This window comes from Panicum virgatum, chromosome 4K, assembly GCF_016808335.1.
Source record: "Panicum virgatum strain AP13 chromosome 4K, P.virgatum_v5, whole genome shotgun sequence".
NCBI lineage: Eukaryota > Viridiplantae > Streptophyta > Magnoliopsida > Poales > Poaceae > Panicum > Panicum virgatum.
The window spans coordinates 42741681-42760315 of NC_053139.1; the positions used below are offsets into that span (position 1 = coordinate 42741681).

General features: G+C 52.6%; 1 protein-coding gene across 2 annotated transcripts; it reads right to left on the bottom strand.

The window, feature by feature from the left end:
• Positions 1 to 4225: 4225 nt before the first annotated feature.
• Positions 4226 to 17993, bottom strand: LOC120704157 (probable allantoate deiminase). 2 transcript variants are annotated; one of them, XM_039988442.1, is made up of 12 exons: positions 17792 to 17993; positions 17595 to 17680; positions 16504 to 16607; positions 16345 to 16429; positions 16155 to 16271; positions 6453 to 6562; positions 6264 to 6369; positions 6101 to 6187; positions 5342 to 5581; positions 5123 to 5248; positions 4863 to 5033; positions 4226 to 4773 (listed from the first exon to the last, which is right to left on the bottom strand). In XM_039988442.1, the coding sequence occupies exons 1-12, from the start codon at positions 17910 to 17912 to the stop codon at positions 4621 to 4623; spliced, it is 1506 nt and encodes a 501-aa protein (XP_039844376.1). In that variant the 5' UTR covers positions 17913 to 17993; the 3' UTR covers positions 4226 to 4620. The 2 variants fall into 2 exon arrangements, with proteins under 2 accessions (XP_039844376.1, XP_039844377.1); XM_039988443.1 differs by lacking the exon at positions 17792 to 17993 and having other exon boundaries at positions 4496 to 4773; positions 16504 to 16668.
• Between the last annotated feature and the right edge of the window lie 642 nt (positions 17994 to 18635).

Genomic DNA, 18635 nt, shown 5'->3' on the forward strand with positions numbered 1-18635 from the left:
GTGCCGGCGTAGCTGATGCCGAAGCACATGATGACGAAGTGGTGGCCCCGTCGGCCGCGACGCTGAGCTGTGACATGGCAACCTTAACCCACGTGGGGGAGCTGAGACGTGCCGCCTGGCGCCGCTCCACGCGCGCTTGTCGCGAGTGCTGGCCCGAGCGCCTGTTGCGCCGGGCTAGTGAAGTCGGAGTGTCAGGGTTGCGTCTGGACGAGAGGATCTCCATGAGGTAACCGTTGCCGGTTGCTCTGAACTCAAGACTCCCGAACCAGATCACATATCCTGCTGGGAGCGGATCCAAGACGCCCATGGGGAATGGGTTAGATCTGCTCGCCATCCCTGGAGATCAAATGGGAACAAAAGAGAAATGTCACGCAGCGCGTCCCCTACCTGGCACGCCAACTGTCGGTGCCCTGACCCGGCGGTCCGGACCCAACCAGTGATGATACTGCGTGTTCCTCGTCCCAGATGTTGATGCAAGAGGCAATACAGTAACGCACGGGTTTATCCTGGTTCCGGCCGTGGGGCTGTACGTCCAGCAAAGGGGTGTGCTAGACCACTGTACTATCTTGCCCCGGGGGTGCTTGTAGTAGGGGGTACAAACGAGGCGAGAGAGGGAGGGAAGCTCCCAAGTCTCTGCTAGAGGAGGAGTTGATTGAGGCGAGTGCCAATATCAGGGTTCAGTGGAGCGGGTGTGCTCTGCTAGTAGTGCGAAGCGTTGTGTCCTACCGAATGGGCCGACACCCCCAAGGGAACGCCCGCCTCCTCCTTTTATAAACACAAGGAGGAACGGTGTACATGCACAGGGGGTCATGAAAGTCGTCGTCTTTTCCCCGAATCGCGGGGGTGCAGTGGTCAAGCACTGTGGGAAGTACACTGTGGGTATAGCGTCGGGCGTAGCTGTCATCCTGGGCATTGTCCTTGGTCTTGCGGAGATCACGCCGGTGTCTTGGCGGCTCCAGCGGGCGATGTGGCGGCATTCCGAGGGTCCTGCAGGCCAGGGTCTTGTCCTGGTCGAGGCCGGAGTCGCTTCCGAGAGCCGTGCCCATGCCATTCGGGGGTTCCGCGGAAGGGAAAGTACGAAGGAGGTACGGGGAGTTGGCAGCATAGTAGCTGGAGCAGTGCCGAGCACATCTTGCACTGCATCGCAGGTTCCCACAGTGCCACCACAGCGCCGTGGAGCAGTGACCGGAGTTGGCGGATGAGACTCCGGTCACTACCACTGTGGGGAGTGGCGGCCTGACGTCGTCTGACCCGGGCGCTGTGGAGGAGTGGTTGGCATTTAATGCCTTCGTACTACGGGCGGGTGAGCGGAAGGGCCGTTTGTCCTTTCTGCCGAGGGGTGGCCTTGCCCAGCAGCAGAAGAGCACGCCTCAACCACTCGCACTTAATATGGGTGGGTGAGGGAGCTTCCGGCGGAAGGCTTGTGCCCGCGCCTGCATCTGCGTGACACGTGGCGGTTCTGGACCCCTTCCGAGCAGCTAGCTGAGCCGAGAGCTCACGGGGGTCCGGATGGGACGTGGAGGTCCCGGACCCATCTGCGGGGGGTCCGGGTGGCAAGTGGAGGTCCCGGGCCAATCTGCGGGCATTTCCACCTCTGTGACTCGTGGTGACACCGGACCCGTCCCCGAGCGGGAAGCGGATCCGGGACCGTTGGTCCGGTGAGATGGAGTCGGACCCCAGGGGTCCTGCTGCTCAGCTCCTCAGGGCGTAGACGATCCGCTTTCTCGAGGGCAGGCTCGCTACCTTCGAGCGAGGAGGAAGCGCGGGGCGCGGTCGAGGGCTTCGGCGGGGAGCCCTCGAGCGAGGCAGAGATCATCCTGCGGGTTTGAGGGGGGTGCGGACGGGCCGCACTGCGTACGTGGGCCGCGTGCTGGGCTTCTTTGAGTCATTTTCTTTCTTCCAGCTTGGAAGGAAGCTATAGGGCTTCGTGGGCCCGGTTTCCCAGCATGTGTTTGTGTTTTTAGGGCGATTTTAGTCCCCTGATTAAGGTGCCCCTAATCATGGTACCCGACACCGTCACTGGGCTGCAGCGAGCGGCAGGCTTTGAGATTTATTTGTTTGTTTTCTTTTCTTTTTCCTTCAACGATTCTGGGATTGAAATTATGTGAATGATTTGAGATAGATTACATGAATGATTTGTTTGTGTATTCCGATTGTGTTTGGTTTAGTGAATGATTTTGTGATTGAGAATAAAAGATTTGGAAAAGCGTGGGCCGGCGAATGTGGGCGAGCGGTGGGTGAGGTCAGACTTGCGGATGCTTTTTTTTTATTTCGGAAAAATAATATTGGTCCCGGGTCGTGAGTTGCCGGGACAAATGGACAAGCACATTAGTCCCGGATGCTCAATCCCGGTTGGAAAACCGGGACCAAAGACTGTTGGCAACCGGGACTAAAAGGCTGTTCTGTAGTAGTGGGAGGATAATTGTTTTTTTTTGGAACGGAACATGCACGAGAGTTGTCTGTTGTATTAATAAGAAGAAGGAAAGCCAAGAGACTTTAACACTGTATAGAGATTAGCACAAAGCCAAAAAAACGCAGAGTGCTAAAAACACACAAGTGCTAAAAACACTGTACGGAGGATAATTGAAGAAGATGAATGGTTTGGATGATCTGTTACGGGCCGTTGTATCCGTTCAGTCATATGAAAAATGGCATCCATCAAGTCAAAAAAAAATGGCATCCATCAGTTAGTCCAAAACAGGTCCTGAACACACATATTTTAATTTGTTCATATCATGTACCTTCAGCTGGCGTCATGGACAGATCTTGCACCAATCGCATTCATCACTAGCTTAGACGTACAAGCATCATCCGCCCCCATCACCGCTACGTACGTACATCTCGTCGCCGTAGCTGCAGTTGTACACACCACGAGTCTACGAACTACGATGTAGCTATCCTAGCCACCTGCGACAGCCGACAGTATAGCACCGCAACTCACACGCTACAAGAAGATGAGGATTATATTGAGGCTGCTACGTAGTACTGTACGTATCGCCTTAGCTGCCGGCTACTGACGACACACCCACACGTATAGTAACTAGCTAGCTACGATGTGCCTCTCATCCGGATCGATCCCTGGAATGGACACGGCCACGCGAACATGATCTTTTGCTTGTGGCCTCGCTCCTTTCTCCCCGTTGCAGCGTTGCAGCACTTGCACGTACGCACAGGAAGACGAGAAGGAAGGGGAACCTTTTTATTTGGCTACAAAAGAGGGAGAATCTTGGCAGGGCATTTTTGGTCGCACGGCCCCATGATTTGGACGGACCTGCGGATTGTGCGAGTCCTGCAGGCAATCCTTCCGCCCATGACCATACCTTCTCCCTCCTCACCCCTTTGATTCCCGCCCAGCTCTGGAGCCGGAGCTTGTTTGGAGGTGACAATTTTGCTCGTGCCTTACGCGCGTATTCTTGTCTTGGCAGGGATGGGCTCATATACTGGCTTCATTTTAATTAGTAGCAGTAACAATTTCTAATTAATAAGCGGTAATCACTCCAATTATTAGATTCTAAAAATTCAGGATTTGAGACTAGCGGTCAACTCGATCAAGGGGTAAGTTTCGGGGGTACCTAGGCGATTCGGTCAAAGAGATTGATGGGCGGTGAGACTGCCACTGCCCACAAGGGCGGCGGTAGCCGGTGACAAGAATCGAGAAAGGTGTTGATCCTGCCGGAAAAAAATGTAAATAGTACATTACTTTGTTCCAATAAACCACAATATAAATTGACGGAATAGGCAAATTTATCCGTGAACTATCACGAAAGGCTCAGTCCCTAAATTATGAAAACGATCGTTCCATCCTCAATTTTTTTAATCCAACTCAATTTCATCCCTGGTCCGACATGGACGCCACGATGGCATGCCTCGTCATCGCCCAGTTAGCGCTAGGGGTTGTGAATTTTCATTTTTACCCTTGCCCCTTGGGGCATCTCTTTCTCAGGCAAAAGGAGGGTAAAAGGGTCCGTCGAAGAAATAACAAAACTCTAGTGCTGACTGGGCGCTGATGAGGCACACCACCTTGGTGTCCATGTCGGACCAGAGACGAAATTGAGCCGGATTCGAAAGTTCGAGGATGAAAATGTCCGTTTTCTTAGTTTAGGGATGAATTGTTCCAGCAACAAAGAAAAATATTTCGGAACAAAAAAATAATTATTGAGTTTTGTGTGATGATTTGATTGTCAGTCACAAGTGTGACTCTTGACATTTACGGCTAATTTGCCTATTCCGCCATACAAATTTGAGTTTTCATTGAAATATGTTACTCCTACACAAAAAAATGTCATACAAAGGGCCCGTTGTTACACACAATCAGGGAGGCCACCAGCCCACCACCTCCTCTTTCTTCTTAGTTGTGTGCTTGCACGAACGGGGCGGCCCAGTCACCACCGGGCCGCCTGATCGTGTCGAGTGGTCCCGGCCCACGGCCCATCTGTTCTATCCGCGGCCCGGCTCTCTGGATGAGCGGCATGTGGGCCTGAGAGCACCAGCCTCCTTACGGTCTCGCCGAAGAGAAGTGTTTTTTTTATTCCTGCCCAATTGCAAATTTGCAATGTAGCAACAACAGACAGTCTATTTACAGTTGCAGGCTACCGGCCTACCACCGAAGAATCGTCACCATCACGACTCGGCCACCACCGCCAGCTCCGACACCGCCGCCTGCTCGATGAAGCTGGCCAGCGCGAGCCCCGCGGCCCACACGTCGTCGTCCATCACCGACTCCTCCGGCGAGTGGCTCACGCCGCCGCGGCACCGCACGAACAGCATCCCGACCTGCGACGACGAGCGAGAGGCGACGGAGCGTGAGCTTTCGCTGTACAGGGCACGAGCCATCAACTCAGCTACGTCGTGCTCAGTCTTACCTTGGTGAGCCTGGCCATCGCCATCGCGTCGTGCCCCGCTCCGCTCATCAGCACGGGCGTCTCGGCGGCGGCGGCCGCGGCGCGCCCCGACATCGCCGACACGGCCGACCGCGCCGCGAGCTTCAGATGGGATGTCAGCTCCGGGTCACAGGGCGTCGCCGGCGCCGAGTGCTGGCCGGAGAAACCATCAAACAGGATCGTCAGCTCCATCGGTCATCTGGCACAAAAAAAACCGGCACCGTTTCTGCGCTCCTGCTCACCTTGTGCTCGACTCTGCAGTCGACCAGCCTGTCGTCGCATCTCTGGAGGACCAGCCTCGAGAAGCTGGTCACGATCGTCTCCCTCACCTGGTCGTCCATGGCGCGGATGTCCACCGTGAAGTTCACCTGTCCAACGCAAGGGCTCCCAAATTTCAGATTACTGAACCACCGGTTGGTCAGCACGGCCATGATCGAGAGAGGTCTGCTCGGCAAGCTTGCCTGCCCCGGTATCACGTTGCTGGCGCTGGGCCACGTCAGCAGCTCCCCCACGGTGCACACCAGCCCGGCGAGGGCCTCCTCCGTGAAGCAGCCACACTCCTCGTCGTAGGTCAGCACCTTGTTGGGCTCTTTGCAGAGGCGCTCCAGAGTCACAACCAGCTCTGCAGCTGCAACCATCGGATCACGCCGCAATTTCATTGGAACTGTGCCAGCATGCCCTTGTGAACCATCTACTATTACCTAGAAGAAGAAAATAAATACTAAGCATGGTAACTATACTTTCTCTTTCATTTGAAAGTTCAGTACACCGACTCGATGCAATCCAGAATTAGCAATCACTGGTGATGCTGACAGCTTGAATGTTTGAATGCCAACGTTAAAGAGAATAATATTGGTGATAGCAATACCAGTTTTCTAAATGTTAATATTAGTGATTCTTTCGTCAAAGATAGCACATGACATCCATATAGTTTATGAGATGGATGTTGACTGCTGTTATGCCCCAGGTGCCTCTCAATTCATGTTGACTACTAATACTACTTGCTAAGAAAAGATTTTTAGTACACAGTCGTTTATTAAATTGTTTTACTAATGTGTTCCTACCTGATAGTATAGCGATAGCTTCCACTGATGTTGTTTGTTGTTATATTTATTTATGTGCTAAAGTTGAGCTTAAGATAGGATACCATGCAATTCAAATAGGTCATATTTTAGTTCTGATCTGTTGCTTTCACATGAATACAGAGAACTCTGATGCACCTTTAATCGCGTCTGGCCTGCAATTCCTTTTACAACACCAAGCGGATAACGGAGAGCTTCCAGGACAGGGCCTTGCTCCATGTGTACCTACAAGTAAAAAATTACAGGTACTGTGTTTTGTATTTACCAGGCAACACATGAAAGACATTCAAACGCTTCATACCTCAACATAGCTCCCCACTGACTCTGGCTTGTACCTGGTTTGAGTAATAGCAGCAGCAGTAGCCTCAAAAGAATTCATTTTCAGAACATCTTGCACTGTAGTGCCACTGAGGAAATCGAATACAACATATAGACTGCATCAGTGGACTATTTGTAAAATAGTTCGGTTGGTTTACGTGAAAAAGACAACCTCTTGTCTGATACTTGTAAAATTGATTCAGGTAGTGTACCAGATAAAGCGGCGCTTCCCAGAAAAGTTGTCTGGAACCTAACACCCTCCTCGTCGCTGAATGCAATGACCTGATCATTCACAAGGAGAAGTGAGTGCTAGGCTCTGTTTTCGTGATATTTTCAGGTGATGCTGATAATGATGCACGTGTTTTTAGTCTTTGCATGAGTGCAAGTCGCTCTGCGTTGTTGTAAAAACATTTTCATTCATCTTCTTAATACAAAGAAACGCAGCTCTCCTGCGTTTTCCTGGAAAAAAAAAGAGATAATGATGCAAACCAAATAATGCTGTTTCATAATTCGATATACCACTTAAGCCATTTTAGAACAGAAAGCATTGGAGTCAGGCTGTAACAGAATAATTGATGCCGTGATTCACACTAAAACATGCAGCCTTGATCTATAAGTGGTAGTAAATTAGTAAAGCATTTGATTTGTATCATCACATAGATGACACCTGACAGCTTGTGCTTTTTTATTATGTTGGCACTCCCTCACACACACACAACACCCTCTTGCTTGCAGGTGGAGGAAGAAGATGAGAGGAAGAAGGACTCAGGAAGAGCACACGAAGTGGAGCTGCTTAATCTGTGAGCTGCAGCTGCTCTCTTCTTTTATAGACACAAGTAGTCAAGGTGAGCATTGACAAAGTAATGCGCTATAGTGTTATGCAGTCTCTACCACTACTAGAAACTGCTGCTACTACTAATCACTATTGCTACCATGCTGCCAACTGCAGCTGCTACTATACACAATAGTGTTTGCCGCCCAACATTGAAGAGGCAACCTTGACTGAGCAGGAGCAAAAGCCTCTACCAGCATAGAACCTAGACAAACTAGAGCATGGGTAATTATCTAACAATTCTTCCCCTAATTGCATTGCTCTTGCTTGATCTCCTCAACTCCAATCTTGGTCCTCAACTCTGTAAGTCGAACGTGCCCAAGTGGCTTGGTGAGGATGTCCCCGAGCTGTCGAGCTGTCTCGACATACTCGAGCCTGATCTGTCCACTATCGACGCAATCACGGATGAAGTGATACTTGGTGTCGATGTGCTTGCCCCGGTCGTGGTGGACGGGGTTCTTTGCTAAGGCGATCGCGGACTGGTTGTCCACCATCAGGACGGGTGCCCGAACTTCTTCTCCGGTGAGCTCTGCCAGCAGCCGCCCCAGCCAAACTACCTGGCAACATGCCGTCGCCGCCGCAATGTACTCTGCACAACGACCTTCTGTTTCATCGATTGCCAGGAGATCGGGCACGCTCCAAGGAAGAAGAGCACACCAGTCGTGCTCCTTCGTCCATCAACGTCGCCCGCCATGTCGCTGTCGCCGAACCCAATCAGCTCCAGCTCTCCTCTGCTCCTCCTTGAGTAGACGAGCCCGTAGTCGCGCGTCCCTGCAACATAGCGGAGCAGATGCTTGACCGCGGCGAGGTGATCCTCCCGCGGCTCCGCCATGAACCGGCTCACGTACCCCACGGCGAACCCAATGTCCGACCGCGTGTGCGTGTGGTAACGCAGTGCGCCGACGATGCTCCGGTAGCTCGTGGCGTCCACCAAGGGGGCAGTGCTGTCCTTTGACAGCTTCACCTTCTCCTCCATGGGCGTCCAATCCGCTCCGCTCCAGCAGCTTCCTCGCGTAGGCGCTCTGGCGGAGCGTGATGGCATTCCCGGTCTGCTCCACCTCAATGCCGAGGTAGTAGGTGAGCAGACCGAGTTCTGACATGCGGAACATCGACTTCATCTTCTCCTTGAACGCGTCGATGTCCCGCTGCTCAGCTCCGGTGACGATGAGGTCGTCGACGTACACGCCGACGATCACCAGGCCTCCCTTCGACCGCCGTGTGTAGAGGGCATGCTCGGTGGCGCACTTGGTGAATCCGAGCGACGCGAGGCTGGCGTCGAGCTTGATGTTCCACGCGCGCGGTGCCTGACGCAGCCCGTACAGGGCCTTGCGCAGGCGGAGCACCCTGTGCTCCTCGCCGGCGATGACAAATCCCGGCGGCTGCTGCATGTACACCTCCTCGGCGAGCTCTCCATTGAGGAATGCCGATTTCACGTCCAGGTGATGGACCTTCCAACACCTCACCGCCGCCAGCGCCAACAGCAAGCGCACGGACTCTATGCGCGCCACCGGCGCAAAGACTTCCTCGAAGTCGATGCCCTCGCGCTGCACGAATCCCTTGGCGACGAACCGCGCCTTGTGCCGCACCACCTCGCCGCGCTCGTTCTGCTTCACCTTGAACACCCACTTGAGCCCAATTGGCCAGCAACTGGCCGGCGGATCCACCAGCTCCCACGTGCGGTTCTCCTCCACCACCGCCATCTCTTCCAGCATCGCCGTCCGCTAGCATGCCTCCTGCTCTACTACGGCGAAGTTTGGTGGCTCCTCTGCGCTGCCCAGATGCAGCTCGAGGTCGTCCAGCACATGGGCTGCCTACCCGGGCGGACTCCCTATGCCAACGATGTCATCCACCAGACGGAATCGGAGTGGCTCGCCGGAGTAATCGGCATCGATGTTCAGGGAGGCGCTCGGTGGAGGCGTGACGAAGCGAATCGATGAAACAGTACTCGTTGCGGCGGAGATCGGAGTCCCCTACCCCGCGCTCGAGGGTGCCCCCGGCGCCTTGCTCGAGGGTGTCCCTTCCGCTTCGCTCGAGGGTGTCCCTTCCGCCTCGCTCGAGGGTGTCCCTTCCGCCTCGCCGTGAGCCAGCTCCCCCGCACCGGAGTATGCCATGTACTCGATGGTGAAGGAGCTGCTCAAGCCTCCTGGCGTCGCTTCCCCATCGTCGGACTCCCAGCCCCAGCACGCCGCCTCGTCGAAGACGACGTTGCGGGACACGACCACCTTGCTGCTGGCCGGGTCGTAGAGCCGATAAGCCTTACTCCCGCGCTCGTACCCTAGGAAATGTAATACCCCGGTAGTAATTTTGTGCTTAATTTGCTAATCATGATCCTAATTTGGTCATTAGAGTTAATTAAGCACGCATAGTGTTCATCAACTTAGCTATGTTCGATCTTATTATTCTCCCTAATCCAAGCCTAAAATCAACTTTCGCCCAAAACGAAAGTTGTAGATCTTATGTTCCTCTACAACTTTTATTTTGGCCAAATTTCAAGTTCCTATATGAAAATTTGAGTTTTGGATGGTCAAACTCGAATCAATTTCAGTCAAACGAGCTCACTGTTCCTCCCTGCCGCGACCGATCGCCGGGGACTCCACGCGTCGTGCGCGCCGGTGATCCTCGCCCTCCGTGCGCATGGCTTATCCATTTGCGTGCCCTGGAGGCTTCTCGTCCCCTCCCCTTCGTCTTCTCCCTCGAGCTCACGCCAAGCAAACCGAGCAGAGCCCGCCGCCGGCCGCCGTGCCGACCATCCCTCGCCGTCCCGCCCCGTTTTCCACGCCCCAAAGCCGATTCGCATTGCCCCAAACCTCCTCCGCCCCATCTCGAGTTTGATTGAGCTGCTCCCCGGCCGAATCGGCCTGTGCCGCCGCGGCCGCCATTGCCGCTCTGCCGGAACGCCGCCCCGCCCGTCGATCCCCATCCTCTAGTGCACCTCCGCCTGATTCGAGTGCCCAGTGAGCTTCCCCACGCCCTACTCCTCCCAGTCCGCTTCCCCGCGCAAATCCCTCACCGCCGCCGCCGGTTCGCCGCTGCGCCGCCGCGCGCCCCAGGTCTGCCTGGGCCCCTGGCCGCGGCGCACCCCGCCTCTGCCGCCGGCCGGCCACGGCCAGGCTGGAACGCAGCGCCGCCGCGAGCCCTGCCTTGCGCCGCCGCGCGAGCTCCCCCCTACGCCTCCCCGCGGCCGCCCCTGCTCCGCCCTGCGCCGGCCCCGCCGGGATGACCTGGCTGCGGCCGGGCTAGGCCCCGCTGCCACCGCCGCGCCAGGCGTGCGCCGGCCGAAGCAGGGTAGCTGGGCTGGGCTCCCTCCCACTGACGGGTGGGGCCCAGTCGTCGGCCCCCTATTTAGTTTTTGTTTTTCATTTTCATTTATTTATGGCTGAAAACTTGAAAATGTGTAGAAAAAGATAGAAAACTTTGAAAAATGCAAACTAAATTTTGTTGGGTTACTTAGGCCAAGAGCTTCAGAGGAAAAATACTCAAGCATGCTTTATGTCACTTTTGCCCCTGCTAAAAATTTGGTTTATGTTTAAGCTATTTTGTTTAATACCGGTTGTTCCGTGGCTCTAAAAATTATGAAATTTATTCAGTAGATTACTCTTTGTATGTGTAGTCCACTGAAAAATTTTCAGGTGCATGGCTTATGTGCATGTTTGTGGATCTAGTGTTGTTTTATTTTCTTTTCCAGGGTTAAATTAAATACTTTTCTATATCAACAAGTGTTGGTAATTTATTTATGCACTCCTTATCAGTAGTTTTTCATGATAGAAAAGTTGTGCTACTAGATCCTTGTGGCATGTTAAGTTTTGATCTTTATTTAGTTCCTAGCTTCGGTTTTATCCTTTATTCTTGTGGTTAGTTAATTTTCAATCCGTAGTTTATGTTTTCCTTGTGCTCTAGGTGTGCGATTAGTCGTCCTATGTAAGTTTAATAGCCTTGCTTGAAAGGAAACACTTCAGGCTAAACTAGGTTGGAAACTGAACCCTCCTAGCAGTGCCATGTCTTTCTTTTTGCTCGGTTCTCTTTAATTGCTCGATAAATGATGGCCAGTCATGTCTTTCCTTTAATCGCATTGCATTTGCATCATTGCATATCATCTAGGTATACTAGATGTGCGACACGTGGAACCGGAGGGCAATGTTGAAGCCGAGCCAGAAGATGGTGCACGGGTGAACAAATCCAGAAGACGGAAGGACCGACTGGAGTGCATGCTTGGTCTGGGATGATGTCAAGCCGGTGCAAGACTACAAGCTAACTAACTGACTTTGTGTCAAACTCAGGCAAACCTCGGAGCATAACCCCTAATTTGAGTATTCAATATTTATTTAAGTATTTGTGCATTTACGTTTTTAGGAGTTGTATGGAACCCTAGTATGCATATTTCTCCCTAGGTACCTATGAGTCTATACTAGTATACAGGTGTCGTTAGTATTGCCATGCTTAACTAGGATCCAGTAGAAGTCGAGTGATTGCTGTCACTCACGAGCTATAGGTTTCTGTTACTTATGGCAACGTGGCTTGAGAATGAATCAATGAGGAAAGAGAAATGGAAACCGGGCGGAGATAATTTTGGTTTTGGATATGGAATGGAGGGAAAGTAAGCCTCCGCCTGTGTCGATTGAGGACCGTACCGTTGTTGGCCCTGCTGACCGAGTTTGAACAGTACTAACCACATGCCGGAAGTAGGAGGTAGTCGAAACCGGTAAGCTAATTACCTGATTTGCAACGATACTTTGAATCGCGACTTGCTACTCTGGGAGTGGGATGATGGCGGGTGTTGGAGTGTATGTCGCCTCCGGGTTCTCTGGGAGTTCGCTGTGAGGGGCCCTTCACCCGGGTTTTGGCAGGCGTGATTCAGACGTCGGGGTAATGATGGGAACAGTTGACGCGTGTGGCCCGGCGTGGTTTGCATGTGTCGTGTGAGTTAGGTCCACTTTGTAAGGTTAAATCGGATCGATTCGCCGTCTCTCTCGGTTAAGAGAACCTTGGTCACTGCTTCACATCGTAGTAAAAGATTGACATGAGATTGGAAAGTTGAGATTATGAGATATGACTGTGGTACTCTAAAAAATAATGTGATCAACTATGCGTGCTCTAGATATTCAGACAAACCTAGTTGGTATTTGTATGATAAATTTGAGTTAAAATATTGAAAGTAAGGATCTACTATTAGTAGCTTTTGAGCAAAATAACTCCAGAGCCAAAAAACTTTGCATATCTAGGAGTCGGCTAAGTATATACCACTAGTCGGGTAAGCCTTGCTGAGTATTAGTATACTCAGGATTTGTTGTTATCCTGTTTTCAGGTAGCTGCTGCTGGTTGGAGCTAACCAGGATTCACATCGGTGGGCTCGATGTGACGTCCTCACGTCATTGTAGTTATCGTTGTTTTTCTAAACTAAACTTCTATTTAATTTCCGCTGCATTTTGAACTCTGATATTTTAGATAAACTCATTTTGTTAAGCTCTATTTTGTAATTTAAATTTGAGAAACTTCTGTTTGCATGTAATCCTCTGTGCTCGCCGTCGGGTGAGACTTCCGGTGTTTTCGATCCTTAACCCAGCAGGCTGCCGGATTACACCGTTTTAAGTGCGCGGTGGCTTGATTAATACTTAAAATGATAGTTAGCGCACTTAAGCCGGTTTAATTTGGACGGTTCTGTCACAGGAACACCATGGGAGTGCTCCTGTCTTCCAGCTTGGCGAGGTTGGACTTCGTCTTCACGTGCCCGACGCAGCCGAATGTCCTGAGGAAGGACACGTCCGGCTTCCTTCCGTGCCAAGCCTCGAATGGCGTCGTGCCCTTCAGGCTCTTTGTGGGCGCGCGGTTCAGGATGAACACCGCCATGCTCACCACCTCGCCCCAGAACGCCGCCGGCATCCTCTTGGCCTTGAGCATGCTCCTCGCCATGCTGACCACCGTCTGGTTCCTCCTCTCGACGACGCCGTTTTGCTGAGGCGAGTACGGCGCCGTGAGGTGGCGTTCCAAGCCCTGTCCCACGCAGTAGAGGCCGAATTCGATCGAGGTGAACTCGCCACCATGATCCGTCCGCAGCACGCGTAGCTTCTTCCCCGTCTCCGTCTCCACCTGCGCCTGGAACTCTTTGATCACCGCTGGCGCCTCATCCTTGCTCGACAGCAGGTGCAGCCACATGTAGCGGCTGCAGTCGTCCACCAGGAGCAGGAAATAGCGTCGTCCGCCGTGCGTTGCCGGCGTGATTGGCCCGCAGAGGTCGCCGTGGACAAGCTCGAGGGTGTCGCCAGCGCGGTAGCTCGCCTTCTGGGGGAACGGCAGCCTCCTCTGCTTCCCGGCAAGGCAGCTGTCGCACAGCTCACCGGCATGCTCGATCAGTGGCAGCCGTCGCACCATGCCTTGCCGCGCCATCCTGGCCAGAGCATCGAAGCTCAAATGGCCGAAGCGCGCGTGCCAGCGCCACGCCGCATCGTCGCACCTTGCCGCCAAGCACACCGGGCGCGCAATGCGCAGCGCCAAGGTGTAGAGGCGATTCCTGCCGCGCTCGACCTTGGCGAGCAGCTTCCGCTCGCGGTCCCTGATCCGGAGCACGCCGCCGTCAATCAGCACCTGGCAGCCTCGCTCGTTGAGCTAGCCAATGCTGGCGATATTGCTCCGGAGCTTAGGGATGTAGTACACATCCGTCAGCGCCTTGTGCTCGCCGGCCTTGCACTGGAGCACGACCGTGCCGCGCCCCCGGATGTCGACGCCGGAGTTGTCCCCAAACTTTACGGTGCCGACGACTCCGGTGTCGAGCTCGGAGAAGGCCGTGCGGTTCCCGGTCATGTGGTTGCTCGCGCCGGTGTCGAGGTACCACATCTCCTCTGCCTCCTCCTCTGCTCGCCCGAGATTGACCCGCGCGCGCGGCTCGTCGAGCTCGACGCGCCCGCCGCGGTACTCTGCCTCGGTGTTGATGGCGCAGACCTGCGCCATGAGCAGCGCAGTCTCTTTCTCGTCATCCTGGGCGAGGTGCGCCCGCACCTGGCGCCGCGGCTCCTTGCAATCGCGGGCCTAGTGTCCGATCTTGCCGCAATTGCGGCAACGATCCTTGTCGGTGGCACGATCTCCGCCGTCCTTGCCGGCGCCCTCCGCCTTCTGCCGTGGCTTGCCGCGCCGCCTGCCGCGCGCGCCTCCTCCGCCGCAGCTGCGCGAAACAGAGGAGCCCTCCCCCTGCTTCCTCTCGCGCAGGCGTGCTGCCCACTGCTCCTCCGTGAGCAGTAGCTGGCCGCCGGCGGTCATGCGGGCGGGGGCCTCCGCGCGGCCCTCGACAGCATTGAGCCGCCCGGTGACTTCTTCGATCGAGAGCGTGCTCATGTCGAGCAGCGTCTCGATCGAGAGCGCAATCTGCGCGAATCGCGGTGGCACGACACGGAGATACTTCGCCACCGCTTCCTCTTCGCCGATGTCGACGCCGACCTGTGCTAGCTTGCTCACCAGAGATGTGAGCCGCAGCGCGAAGTCCTCGATGGCCTCGCCATCGCGGAACGCGATAGCCTCGTACTCCCGCCGAAGCTGCTGTGCCTTCGCCTTGCGCACGCGGTCGCCGCCGAGCCGCATCGTCTCCAGTCTCTCTCACGCCTCCCTGGCGGAGTCCTTGGCACCGAGCGGGACGACGTACTCGGTCGGCACCGACTTGAGAATGGCCTCCATGGTCGACTGGTCGTCTTCTTCGTCATTGGTGCCCACGGTCATCGCCGCCCACAGGCGCCTCGCCTTGAGCATCACCTTCATCAGCACCACCCACTCGGCGTAGTTCGTGCGAGTGAGCATGGGGTACTGCGCGTCGCCGACGTCCTGCATCGTCTTCTTCACGACGTACGTCGTCCGACGCCCACGACCACGCTCCTGAGAACGCTCGCGCCCATGCTCACGATCCAGGGAAGCCATGGCCACCAAGCTCGAACACTCAAGCTCTAAATACCACTTGTTGTCACTGGCTCACACACACACAACACCCTCTGCTTGCAGGTGGAGGAAGAAGATTGACTCAGGAAGAGCACCCGAAGTGGAGCTGCTTAATCTGTGAGCTGCAGCTGCTCTCTCCTTTTATAGACACAAATAGTCAAGGTGAGCATTTATAAGCTAAGGCGCCATAGTGTTATGCAGCCTCTACCACTACTAGCTACTGCTGCTACTACTAGTCACTACTGCTACCATGCTGCCAACTGCAGCTACTACTATACACAATAGTGTTTATCGTCCAACATTGAAGAGGCAGCCTTGACTGAGCAGGAGCAAAAGCCCCTACCAGCGTGTAGAACCTAGACAAGCTAGAGCATGGTTAATTATCTAACACATTATCAGGATTGATAGAATAACAAAAGGTGCGCAGAGTATAGAATCTTTTCAAGATCATTGGAGCGCCAACTGATTAATGGGACATTATAAAAAATGGATTCCTACTGGCTTCTGATAGTCTTAAATGATTATCTTATAACCTCTTACGTAGGCCTTTGCTATCCAATCAGCATAATAAAGTGTAATATAAAGTTAAAATGAGTAAAATATGGTAACTGTGACCCCATGTCTACTAGTGACTATTAAAGAATGTGAAATACTCCGACCAAACATTTAAATAGTAGGCAGGCACAAGACAAAACCAAGATCAATGCAGATAAATGTCGTATCTACAAGACCCATGTGGCCCATAATGCCACTTGTAAAGGTGATAATAATATAATATAAACCCTCTGTCCCTCTCACAGGTAGCAGTGGAGCAAGCAAACATATTAAGATATGATACTTCCTCTATTCACTTTTGATAGCTATATTTTAAAAACTTAAATGTTCAAAAATGATAGATATATTTACTATTAGTACGAGTTATGACAATAAATAGCACTAGTTACAAGGAGTTTCTAGTTAAAATATTGGAGGATCGACAAAAAAGTCTGTGACATTTATTAGATTGATAAGCACACTTGTGGTATCCTTGGTCATTGTGTCATATGGAAATATATTTATCAAAACTGAATGGAGGGAGTACAATAGTAACAACACTACTGTACTGGAGATACTAGAAAATTCTCTAACCTCGACTGGTCTAGTTAGCCTTTGCAGTTTCCCAGTAACTTTCAAAACCTTCAAGGCAGAGATTGCACTAATAATGCCCAATGATCCGTCATACATTCCAGCATCAATAACAGTGTCCTGTTTTGCAAATGAAAAAGTTAGGTTTGCCACTTAAATACTGCTAGAATCACAAGAAAAAAAATGTCCTCACCATATGAGATCCGATCAATAAGGCGTCTTTGGTAGAATTTTCCGGCTCAAACCGACCATGAATATTTCCCATTTGATCAACCCACCTTCACGTTGAAAAGAGATAGGTATGTCAAGATCAAAGTGTGAGAAAACGACTGCAGAGCACAAACACACGTACGTCGTGAGCCCGGAATCTTTCATCCAGCTGATGATGACAGCAGTGGCTCTGATAGAAGCTGGACTCAGGAACGTCCTTTCGAGGTAGCCTTCCCCATCAGATATCTGATTCATACAAATCAACGCCGTGTCAGAAACTTGTAGCTGAGCAGCTCAAATGTTTGGCCTGATAACCAAAAGAGGGAGTGTTTAGATTCGTAAAATAGGGGTAAAAAGAGTCACATCGGACACTGTGGCACACTGTAGCACTTTTCGTTTGTTTGTGATAATTGTTGTTCTATCATGACCTAACTAGACTCAAAAGATTCGTCTCGTCGTGTGCATCAAAACTATGCAATTAGTTTTTTTATTTATCTACATTTAATACTCCATGCATGAGGACAAAGATTTGATGTGATATGTGAATAGTGAAGTTTGGAGTGAGAATTGAAAACCAGGAATCGCTCGCATCGGGTAGTCAAAAAAATTCAGGTAAGGAACGTGAAAATATAGCAACAACTTCTATAGCGTAAGGTTATCTCCCCCAGAAAACAAGGCATAGATAATATCAGATGGAATGACCAGGATTCAGAACCCAATAGAAAGACGAAACTTCAAAAAAAAAAGTGGTCTTTACACCCCAGCTAATCATTTCCTAAAAGGAAAAAAAAAGAAGGGTAAGCCTATCTGCACGATGGGGCCTGGAACATAATTCATCGATTCCAAGATGAAATAATATCAATCTTCTCTTGAGGGTGCACGAGTATTAGTATCAGCTAATGTTCCTGTTCTTATAAAAGTGATCTTTACTGTGCTGCAGAATCTTAGGATTCCGAAAAAAGAAAGGCAGAGAGAGGCCAGTGCAGTCTACAGCACAGAACCACGAATCTTCAGTATTTCCTTTTGTTTTGGTTCTCCCACACGACTGACGACCCCACAAATCTTACTAGAGCAAGCGGTTGCAAAATAGAACACGACTGAACTGCATCTCATCCGATTCGGCAAGCAACTCAGGCCCCCCAGCAATCTAACGAGATCCCCCGCATCTCGAGCTGGAAAAGCGGATCGCGAACTGAATATTTCGAGGACCCGGGGAAATGGAATCGGCCTGACCTTGCCCAGCTCCTTGATCCTCTGCACGGTCTCGTCCCTGAGAATCTCCCTGTGCAGGGCGTCTCCTCCCAGCTCCGGCAGCCCATCTGATGAGTTCCCGGTACAAGCAGGGGTCAGGAAAGGTCCAGAAAAAATCGCGCGAGGATAAAACGGACAAAGCGCGGTGGACCGGCTGACGAGATGAAGCGAGCACCCACCAGCGGCCGACGTCGGGACCGAGGCGAGGAGGCCGGAGAGGGAGACGAAGACGGCGGCGAGGATTAGGAGGAGAGGCAGGTGGTGGCGCGCGGGGCGGGAGGAGGAGGAGGAAGGAGCCATGGAGCCGCCGAGGATGTGTGGCCGCTGTGGGTGGCTGGCTGGCTGGCTCCGATCCTCCCTTCCCACAGGGTGTGGACGAGGCGCGAGCTGGCTGCTTTTATAAGCGCGCCGCTCGGGCTTTGCCTCTCGTGCCGTCGTCGTGTGCCGCCAATTTGCCTGTTCGTTTAGCTGGCCGGATCAGCCGCTATGGTACCACGGCTGCTACACTACCTCTGTATACCGTCAAATTGTTGATATCTAAATCTCTACGCTAGTCAGCCGCTACTGAAATCAGCCGTTTACAAGATACTATAGAACCAGCTGCTACAGTACCAGTAGCTACCCAAACTAACAGTCTAAAAGGTGGGCACGTAACAACGTTGGCTGGCATTGCTACACCTTCCCCCTAAAATTGTCTTAATCTAATTACTGTCACAAGTTTGAAAATATACTTTATGTACCTAAACAAGGTTGTCGGTACCCTACAGCTGGGGTACTCACTCCTACTGTGCCAAGACTCGCGTAGTTATCCGTAACTATGCCCTAAAAAGCTGAGCAGTCGGACCCCAGGGGTCCGACTCCATCTCACCGGACCAACGGTCCCGGACCCGCTTCCTGCTCGGGGACGGTTCCGGTGTCACCACGTGTCCCAGAGGTGGAAATGCTCAGCACCTGTGACCGCGGACCCGGACCCCCGCAGGTGGGTCCGGGACCTCCACGTGCCATCCGGACTCCCGCAGATGG